This window comes from Coregonus lavaretus, assembly GCF_964263955.1.
Source record: "Coregonus lavaretus genome assembly, chromosome: 24".
Taxonomy (NCBI): Eukaryota; Metazoa; Chordata; class Actinopteri; order Salmoniformes; family Salmonidae; genus Coregonus; species Coregonus lavaretus.
Genome location: NC_140011.1, coordinates 30,315,410 through 30,326,784, shown reverse-complemented (window position 1 = coordinate 30,326,784; position 11,375 = coordinate 30,315,410). Strand labels below are relative to the sequence as shown.

Genomic DNA, 11,375 nt, shown 5'->3' with positions numbered 1-11,375 from the left:
TTACACACTGCCATTAAACACCACAGAAGGAGTTATTTGTCTCAATGTCTCTCTCTTTCTCACTCATCTCTCTCTATAAAGCAGTAGGTTACTGAAAGTCTCTTCATTACCACTCATTAGTTCAACAGAAATAGTCAGATCAAACTGTTTTCTATATACAAAGAGGAGAACATAAAACAGTCATGAACATTGATCAATGCTCCCAATATAGACTTTGAATAGTTTGTAAAAGATGCCACTCAAAAACGTTTCTTGATAGCAAGTCTCTGTTGCCCCCCAGAACTCATGCCTCCCTCTTTGACCCTGTCCTCAAAGCACTGCCCACTGGGCAAAAACTGGTTGACTCAATGGTGTTTTCACCCAACTTTTAACCTGAATCCAATGACATGGTGAGATAAAAATAAAAAATAAAAATAGACATTTAACTGAAGTCTGTGCCCAGTGGGTGGCTTGGTATGGGATGTAGCTAGTGTCAGTATCTCTTGCCATGTCAGACCACAATCTAGACCAAAGAGCTCATTACAAATAACTACTATAAATTTGGTTCAAGATTGCAAACTGACATAGAACCTGAATAGAAAAACAATTTTTATGAACAAATACTGTAAGTTGAAGTAATTCTAAATTGATACATCAGATCAATCTATGAAAGAGAATAGTGGTGAAGCTGAAGGAATTGAAAGGTATTGAAGTATTTGACAACATACTGGCCAATTTTATGTAACTGTTAATTAGTCTCACTGATATCAACTTTATTGCTGGTCCGAGAGAAACATGCCATGGACAACAAATAAGAGGTATTGATTGGAAAACATTTGTGGAACTGCATTTATGGATTCCTAAGGGGAACTGAATTTAAGCTAAATAAATTAACTCTTCTTTGGGAGAGAGAAGAGCAGAATAGAGAATGAGATTAGAGTGTACTGAGAGAGTAAAATTAATCCCAGTTCTAGAATAGAGAACCTTTAATGTATCATCCTAATAGTATCCAGAATGTCCACTCCATACTAAAAATGATTTATACAATAAAGAATAAGCATCTGTTATATCCTCTGTTAAGTTGTTTGTACTAAGGAGTTAGACCAGACGACCACCACTTCTTTGGGAAGCAGGTTTGTCCAATGAGGGTCTGGCAGTATCTAAACCCTGCACTTTAACTATCAACTCAGAAACAGAACTCAACAACATCTCAGCTTCAAGAGAAGCTCTGTACATAGAATATATTCTTTGCATTGAAATTGGTTTAATGACTTCAATAGAAACTTTTAAGCATTGAAAACACATACATGTGAGTATTTCTTGTCATCGAATCTCAATGTAAACCAATTTTTTAAATCATTCAAAAAGTGTATTTACTATGTCATATTTATATGTTAGCCTAAATATGAAAGGATATTGGGTTTAAATATAAGAATTACCATGCGATATCAACATTGTTTAACAAAATTGCTGAAGCTTGAGTTTGTGGCACAAACAAAAGATTAGTGCTAAAGTATATACTCAAATGTATTATAATAAAAACAATAATAATTAGGTGGGTGCTTATATTTGTCCTATTTCATGTACAACTGTGTATTATACGCATGTGTGAATTGGAATTATTATTTTTTGCATATCCCAACTCCCCCGAGACACCCTTGGAGAGTGGGGTCACGGCCAAGGTCTTATTAATTTTGATTATTTTTCCAACTATCCTTATCAGTGTTATTGTCCTTATCATCATTACATTCAAAATACTTAAGGAATCAAACAAAATATTGTATAATTGATTTTTATAATTATCTGATTTATAATTAAATAAACTTATTTGTGGCAGAATACCACTGATATAATCAATAATGTACTTGTATAGTCTTGTACAGGTTTTCAAGCAAGATATGTTCTGTTCTTCCTGTGCAAAGTGGTAACTTGAAAATAATTTAGTAAGACAGTTTCATTCATTAATGTCTTCCCATTGCTATTACATCTTTAGCTCTTCATTCATAAATGTATACTGATTTCATTCATGTGATCAAGGATCAAGAATGAACATGAACAAGTTTAATTTAAACTCCTTGATGTGATAGAAGCATTTTACTAAAGATGTTCTTGAGTACTTTCATTGAAAACAACATGCCTCTTGATATATTCAGAATATTACTTGATGAAATAATGAAAATGTTAATGTAATGTTTAACTCAAAACAAACTTCAAGAGAGAACAGACTTACCTTGTTTTTTTGGAAGGGCAATTGTATTTGATTGAAAAGGAATATCCTTCCCAAAATAATAGATATTAAATATTTTAAGATAACGAAATAAGTGTTTTCCAACATCATATCACAGGGTTTCTGATGGGTTTCCTTACAACCAAACTAAATAATTACCCTCAAGGTTTAATATTCAAAAGGCAGATCTAGAATAAAACTGGTAATTGATATTTTCAATATTTAGGCAAAATACTGTTCTAACAGATGTTGAAAAACAAACGGTTGCAAACATATTCAAGGTTCAATGTAGACTGTATGGCAAATATTTGCCAAGAGTCTGTCTTCAATGGTTGGTGACACTATGGATAGACATTCCCTGCTATTTGTGCATTACAAATAGAGGGAAATGGGTATAAACACCTACCCGGCTTTAGCATTGTCCTATATACGTACAGTTCAATACATTGAAATTATATCTTGATGTACTTTACCTATTTTGGTAATGGATTTATTTGTAAGAAAATAAAAATACACCCTAGCCAATAATTAACAGCCTAATCCAATAGCATGTTTGGAGAGTGTGAATCCTGAAAAATGTTGTGCAATAAACAGCCAGTCCCTTTTCCATGCTTTGATTCTAAACTCTCAACTGTGAGGTCTCATGTGGGCTGAGAGGATCCTTTTAAACATGGGAGTTATTGTTCCCTATTTTTCCAAACTCCCTTCCTCAGAAAATGTACCTCCCTTCTTCCTCTGCCCTTTAACCTCTCCCAACCCCCCATCTACAGTCTCTCTTCAGATTCCCTCTCATCAGGAGAAAGGCAAACAACTGTGATGGATAGTCATTGATAACTTCCCACCAAAAAAGGTTAATGGATTCGTTTTTTTTTGTGTGTGTATGGGCGGTGTGGGGGTGGGGTGTTCCCCATCTTTTCTCACACAGAGTGTAGACCCCACCTCTAGTACTTAGAGTAGACATTCCAGCTGTGTGGGTGGCACTGCCTTTTACAGCGTCTCCAACCATATGGAGGGGTTCTGAAGCTCAGCGCGACAGAAAACACCTACCTCCGTTTCACCAGGTGCTTGGGAGTGTTACTTTGTAATGTAGTCATGGTTGAACGGTGAAGTTGGGCAGGAAGTGTTTGGGAAGTGTTGTTCAAAAGTTAATCAAACTGACTGTGTAATTGACCAAATGATAGTAGTTACTTTGTCTACAGGAGTAACTGGTAATGCAATGATTTTACTTGTTTAGTCAATCCCATTGCATTTGTATCAAAGCAAAAGATGGACATTATACTATACAAGTCATTGTAATTTAATCAATTAAAATTGTTCATTTAATTTATTTTACTGTAATGGTTTGAACAATAAAGAAAATTTTTATTGTCACACACCAGATAGGTGCAGTGAAATGTGTTGTTTTAAAGGGTCAGCCATAGTAGTATGGCACGCCTGGACCAAATTAGGGTTAGGTGCCTGGCTCAAGTGCACAGACAGATTTTTCACATTGTCGGCTCGGGTATTCAAATCAGCCACCTTTCGGTTACTGGCCCAAAGCTCTAACTGCTAGGCTACCTGCCACCCCAAATAGAACAGTTACTTATGGATAATGTATTTACTTTAGATAGTTTAAAATCCCTCTACTCCATTGCCCAAAAAAACAATCACCAATGGATTGTGAGGATCATTGTTGAAGTCTTCTTGTAAGAATGGTATTTTACAAATAAGTAAAAAACTGCCTACTCAACCTATGGCTCTTCGGTGTACACCAAGATTGTTTTTCCTTCCATTGGTTAACCATTTGGAGCAGAGTCCAAAGGATGAAAACTCAACCTCATTAACTGAACTTCAGAGGAATTCCTCACTTCACATGCGGAATGCACTTAGGGTCAGAGGGCAAAGGGCCAGAGGGGAATCCACCCACGCCCGGGCAGGCAAACCTTATTTAAACAAGCCTGGAATGCCAGGCTGCAGGACAGGAGCGGAGGGGATGGGAGAAACCTCTGCCATTTGCATGGGTGTGAGAATGGGTCACGACCAGCACATGCATACACACTTTTATAGCAGGCTACTAACAACCATTGTTGTAGGCTTACTATAGTACTTGAGTTTGCAAAAGTTATGGTAAAGGCCAACAAAATAATGTAAAATGTTAATACTGAATAACAAATATGCTTGTTCTGTAATTATCAAATCAAATTTTATTGGCCACATGCGCCGAATACAACAGGTGCAGACATTACAGTGAAACGCTTACTTACAGCCCTTAACCAACAGTGCATTTATTTTTAATAAAAAAGTAAAATAAAACAAAAAAAAGTGTTGAGAAAAAAAGAGCAGAAGTAAAATAAAATAACAGTAGGGAGGCTATATATACAGGGGGGTACCGGTGCAGAGTCAATGTGCGGGGGCACCGGCTAGGTTGAGGTAGTTGAAGTAATATGTACATGTGGGTAGAGTTAAAGTGACTATGCATAAATAATTAACAGAGTAGCAGCAGCGTAAAAAGATAGGGTCGGGGTGGGGGGGCAGTGCAAATAGTCCGGGTAGCCATGATTAGCTGTTCAGGAGTCTTATGGCTTGGGGGTAGAAGCTGTTGAGAAGTCTTTTGGACCTAGACTTGGCTCTCCGGTACCGCTTGCCGTGCGGTAGCAGAGAGAACAGTCTATGACTAGGGCGGCTGGAGTCTTTGACAATTTTGAGGGCCTTCCTCTGAATTATGTAGCAAGATATTTTTTTAATTGAGTATGATTTTCATCATTCTGTTTTTGACCATAATAAGTTAACATGAGTGATGTCATTGTCAAAACATGTCTTCTTGGCAGATTGAAAATAAGGATTTGGCTGATAACTGATTTACTCTTGAGAGTAAGGTTATCAATCTACTCAGTGGTTGGCTAGTTCTTGGGTTGCCCGTTTACCTGCCGGTCTTATCTGAAAATTCATGTGAAAGGGACCTCCTCTTTACACAGAACCCTACATTCCAATGGTGGGTTGACTTCTCCTTATTTTAGGACACCCAGCTTGGCGAACCATGTTCCAGATGCCATGCTACAATCCCCATGGCCCCGGTGGAATCCTGCCACCTCAGGGCCCTGTAACTGGGGAGAAACTACTGGATGCCCCGGCCAATACGTGACGAGGGGCGGACCCTGGAAATTCAACAGCCCGTCTGTCCCGCTTTCTGCCTTGACCTCCCTGACCCTTCCCCACCCCCAATGTCCTGGAAGCCCCCCCCGCCATCTCTCAATATGGTCGCTCTCGCTCGCCCACCAGTAGCCTACTCCCTCTTCCTGTCAAATGGTACAGAATTCCTCACCATATTCGCTAGGTGTGATAGCCTTTTGATTGATAGGCATTTTCTGGTAACTCTGATCAATGTCGGAAGTGGGCAGATTGGTTGTGGCTTCAGTAACAAATATGAAGCTTTAAATTGATACAAGTGTCTTCGGTTAATTCAATCTCGATGTACACACTGCCCACCACCATCCAATAGCATATTCAGATCATGGCCAAATTCATTTGCAGACAGATTTTCTATAGACAAAATGCAACATCTTAATTGCCACTTTCCTATTTAGGTAGACAAGTGTAACAGGACCAGAGGTGACTCAGCAGTTTTGCCACCCATCGCAACTCTGGTCCAGTCGCCTTTCACACTGTGCTTGATAAATCCCTTACTCAGCATCTTTGGTGCGATTAGGCAGCCATTTTCCCACAGAAGCTTAAAAGGCTTCTCCATGCTAGAGCTTCCATCAATCCTTTGACGTGCAGCGGATTCTCTGGTGGACCTAGACTAGAGAATGGAAAACAGAGCAGAAAAGCATCTTTAGAAAATAGAATGATACTCACCAATTCTGTCAGATGCTCCACAAGGGTAAAAAAAAATACAGAAAACATACTGTACCTTACAGCTTCTTCAAGGGAAAGCCTTTCAGATCATGGGACACATACAAAACACCTGGCACAACCCAAAACACCTATTTCACCATACAGTGCTTTAAAATCAACGCATAGCAGACAAGTTCAGCAGTGTTCAAAGTGAAAATATCAGTATAAATGTTTTGTTTAGTTAACCTAATGCACTTGGGGGAGCCCAAGCAAATTCTTTGTATACATTATTTGTTGTAATTCACATGCTGTGTGTCTGAGGGAGCTATTCATAATCGGGCTTGAGCATGTCTAGATATTCATTTTCACCATGCCTCAAGTATGACTTGGACTGTGTCGCCATCCAGTGGTACATCTTAGAATTACAGCACATCTTTACATAAGTGTAACAAAAGGGCATTTGCTCATATTTTATCTCAAGAGAACACATTTCAACGTCTATTCCTCGTACAAAAACAGAGTATTATTAATATAAACCACCAGTAACATTGGCCTCATCACACGGAGTATGACTGAATTAATCAAACATGATCCTCTTTGCCCGATACAGGAGCTAGTGTGGACGAAAGTAATCTATCAAAAAGGTCTCCAACTTTCTGCCCCTAAGTTAGCAGCTATGGCAATAAGAGATGGACCCAGGAGCAGTACAGTTAGAATCATCTTTTATTTACAGCAGAATCCTGACTGAATGGAGGGAAAGGAACAGGGGGGGTTAAAGGAGACAAACTGTTTAGATTCAGCTCATTAGGATTCATGTGTCACTAAACAGTTTTAAATATATATATTTTTTTTTATACAGAATCCATTCAGCTGTAATGTCAACGCAGCAAAAGAGCTAGAGCCCTCTGCTGCAAGGGAGGAGGAAAGAAAAGTATAAGATGGAAAACTAAGAAACCCCTAAAACATACAAACAAGGGGAGAAATAGAAAGCCATCTTCCATAAAAAAATGAAAACATCTGTATTTTTCTTCAATTATTCATCACTATGATCATCATCAGTTCTCTTTTCTTTGCCAAGTCCATAAAGAGGCAGAGAGGACAGGGATGGAGTTGTTGTGGTAACATACAGGTCCATGATGTTTAGGCTGTCCGACAGTGGTCTGTCCCACAGCCAGACAATGTCCAGGTAATGTATTAAGAGTGAAATTCGGGGCTAAACGAGTCTCAGATCTGCCAGGCGGCCTTTTGGGTCAGAACTGTTTAGTCCTCCAGACTTCTGGCCTATGTCCATGTAACTTTCCTCTCTGCAGCCTTGCTGGCAAAGCTTAATGCATTGGTTTGTGCCAGCAGTCTCTGCCCTGTTGCTGCAGTCTGAGGAATGACACACTGTACACTTGACATGCAAGGCCAGAGAACAAACATAAAAAACAGGTAAAAAATAAAACTCAAGACAGGAAGCCAGTAAACTGCATTTTCCATTCAAGTCTCTCTCTCCCTCCGACTGTTTTGCTCTCACAAACACTCTTTCACACGCACACACTTTAATTCCAGCATTGTTTAAGCTATGATCTAATTCACGGTTTCTCAAACTGGGTCCTGGGGCCCCCGTTTTGGTTTTTTGCCCTAGCACTACAGAGCTGATTCAAATAACCAACTCATCATCAAGCTTTGATTATTTCAATCAGCTGTGTTGTGCTAGGGAAAAAAACAAAACGTGCACCCAGAGGGGTTTGAGAAGCCCTGATCTAACTGACAAGCACCACAAAACTGTGGGAGGAATGACAATCCAAAAACATCCAATAACTGTTGGGATACCCAACCTTTGACAGTAAAACCTAGCTATGGGTTAGTTAACCTCTCAGGGTCCATTGATTACAATCCTTTATTGAGATAAATCCCTCTGAAGGGCGTAATAGAGATTTCCTCCCTCAAGGTCCATTACAGACTTTATAGAGGTAATTCTATAAGACCAGGCACACACACACAAACAGACACACCTCCAGGTGCAGCCACGGCACATGTCGAGGGTTAACTTTGTTTCCCCGATGTCCATTTTGTCACTCATGGGAGGGAATGTGTTCACAAGTAAACCACTCCTAGTGTGTCTAACCTTATAGAACCGAGCTGTGATCCAAGTAAGAGACCTGCCCAAAAAACGACCACAAGTTCTCATTGTCAACGTCTTTTATACCTGTCCTGGATCTAAAATCAAAAACATCATTCAATGGTTCATAATAATGAAATAACACAGTCTCACATACTATGCGCTCACACACACACACACACACACACACCATGACACCCAAATACTTGTGTACACATTTATATATACAAAGAGAGATGCTTTCCCCCTCAATAGTAGGGACACATTCACAATTTATAATGCATAATTTCTGTATATGCCAAGAATAAAATATTTTCTAAATAAAATACCTGTATCTGTGATGGGGCAGCGAATGACGAAAGGTGAGCTTGTTAGAGAGGGGGAGGGTGTTGAGGAAAAAGAGGAGGCATTCAGGGGACAGAGGGGTAGATGGAGGGCAGAGAGATGGATGGATGGAGGGAGCGACTGATGAACCGTTGCCGTTCCTTCTCGCTCTCCCGTAGGCTGCTGGTCCTGTGCACTGATGTCATTGTCCTGCGTAGTGGCAGCAACAGTTCTGCCTACTCTCCTATCCTCCTCTGCAGTTCATTCCAGAATAATAACAATAACTGTAATGGAGATGATGCTAAAAAAAAGCCTCAGTCACATCCCACACACAGTAGTCCATATAGGGGGAGGCCTGGCCTTGGAGTCCGGCAGAGACGGTGAGATACACAGATGAGGGGACGGAGGGGCGGTAGTAAAACAGAGACCAAGAGCAAAAGGAGAGAGGGAGAGGCCTGACAAAATGAAATGGACCATGGTAAGGGAGGGGGAGGTGGGTGAGGGATGGAAAAGTAGGGAAGCGAGAGAGAGGACAAAAATAGAAGTGTGAGAAGATAAGGAAAGAAAGGGAAGAGATGAGAGAGAGGAAAACAGGAAGCAATGAGGAGTTATGTCTGGCAATGAGGTCCACACACTGCTGTCCATATGTGAGGTCTGCTGCTCAGAGGATGGGTGGAAAGAATGAACTAGTGATGAGGAGGACGAGGCCTCTCTTCAGTGTGCAACTCTCCCGCTCGCTCCCTTTCTCTCAGGACAGGGGGTAGGGGTCCCTGGTCCTCCCCACGCTGGCTGTGTTCCCAGGGTGCATCATACCTCCAGGAAGCGGGAGCTGCTGGCCTTTGTGTGGAAAGGCTCTGACCACATACGCCGCAGGTCTCCCTGTAGGCCACACCACAGGGTTAGCTTCCCTGTAAGTACTAGTGGCTCAATTATTATCACACCACTCCTATCCTCAGCCACAGATATTACTCCTCTAGGCATACCACGTGTTAGACTGCCTTTACCAACTAGCCTAGCGGATTCCTTACCACATATTAGGCAGGGCAAACCCGTTTCAGTGATTTCTGGTATATCATAAATATAAATCAAATAGCAGCATGTTTTTGGACTCATTTAGCAGTTTTTACCTGATTAAGTACAATACCATTGGAAATGAATGTTGAAAGTTAAATTTATATTCCTAAAACTTGAAATGACAAGACATTTGGATAAATAGCCCAATGTCAAAACACAGTTTTAACATGGCCAAATCAATAACCAATATGCAGAAACAGTTAGTTATGAAAACCTAAAAATCTATACAATACATACATTTGCAATAATTGTAATTATATTACTTGTATTTTATTTTAAACGAGCACCTTATAAAAACAGCACGTGCACCAAAAACCCTGTTGTGGTAATAAATCATTGATATCGATTGCTGGGGGGGGATCCGATTGAATACTAACTAAAAGAACCAAAGGAAAAAAATGTAAATATCACTAGTTAGTGAGCAACCTTCAGAAGACAGCCAGCTACATTTTGGAGTGATGCATTTTGATTTGGGGTCGCCGAAGCGCAAAGAGAAACGCAACACTTATATTGACATCACGTTGAAATCAACTGCGAGAGAGGGGGGAGATGAGGTTGCACGTCCTGTTAAAACTAACATCTCAAAAACCATATGATAATGTGTACATCACTGGCTAGAGGAAAATTTGTAGAAGACAGATAGCTACATTCTGAAGTGTTTTTCCATTTACAATGAGAAGGGGGTGCGAGGGTGGGTGCTGTGTGATTATTTAAGATACTTTTCGAAGAGGTTGGGATTAAGATGTTTTCGGCAGATGGGTGGGTCTCTGCTGTTCCAGCTTCAGGGGAAAGCTGGTTCCACCATTGGGATGCCAAGACAGAGAAGAGCTTGGACTGGGCTGAGCGGGAGCTGCCCTCCCGTAGGGGTGGGAGGGCCAAGAGACCAGAGGTGGCAGAACAGAGTACTCAGGTTGAGGTGTAGGGTTTGAGCAGAGCCTGAAGGTTGGGAGGGGCAGTTCCTCTTGCTGCTCTGTAGGCAAGTACCATGGTCTTGTAGTGGATGTGAGCTTTGACTGGAAGCCAGTGGAGTGTGTGGCGGAGCTGGGTGACACAGGATAATTTGGGAAGGTTGAACACCAGGCATGCTACAGCGTTCTGGATAAGTTGTAGGGGTTTGATGGCACAAGTGGGGAGCCTAACCAACAGCGAGTTGCAGTAGTCCAGACGGGAGATGACAAGTACCTGGATTAGGATCTGCGCCACTTCATGTGTGAGGTAGGGTCATACTCTACGGAGGTTGTAGAGCATTAACCTGCAGGAGTGAGTCACTGCTTTGATGTTTTCAGAGAACGACAGGGTGTTGTCCAGGGGAGTTGTCAACCGTGATGGAGGTCTTGGAGTGGGCAGTCCTTCCCCGGGAGGAAGAGCAGCTCAGTCTTGTCGAGGTTGAGCTTGAGGTGGTGGGCCAACATCTAAGCTGAGATATCTGCCAGGCACACACCTGGGTGTCAGAAGGGGGGGAAGGAGAAAAGTAGTTGAGTGTCATCCGCATAGTAATGATAGGCGAGACCATCTGAGGCTATGACAGAGCCAAGTGACTTGGTGTATAGAGAGAAGAGGGCCTAGAACTGAGCCCTGGGGGACACCAGAAGTGATAGCACGTGGTGCAGACACAGATCTCTCCACGTCACCTGGTAGGAGGGGCCTGCCAGGTAGGGTGCAATCCAAGAGGGGCTGAGTGCCTAGGATTGGAGGAGAGGGAGACAGAAAAGGAAACAAAGTAGTGATCAGAGACCTGGAGGTGTTGCTGTGAGATTAGTAGGCGAACAGCCTCTAGTATTGCCTGCCTTGTGAGTGGGAGGGGACTGGGAAAGGATGAGGTCAAAAGAGGCAAGGAGGGGAAAGAAAGAGTTG

The 11,375-nt window shown here is 41.5% G+C and overlaps 1 protein-coding gene across 2 annotated transcripts in view; it reads right to left on the bottom strand.

The window, feature by feature from the left end:
* Positions 1-6,724: 6,724 nt before the first annotated feature.
* The window catches only part of LOC311100137 (signal peptide peptidase-like 3), a 39,212-nt gene continuing 34,561 nt past the window's right edge, over positions 6,725-11,375 (bottom strand). For both annotated transcript variants that reach the window (XM_084140912.1, XM_084140913.1), the window contains exon 11: positions 6,725-9,326. In XM_084140912.1, the coding sequence (XP_083997038.1) occupies positions 9,255-9,326 (72 nt within the window). In that variant the 3' untranslated portion in view covers positions 6,725-9,254. The remainder of the gene's footprint in view (positions 9,327-11,375) is intronic.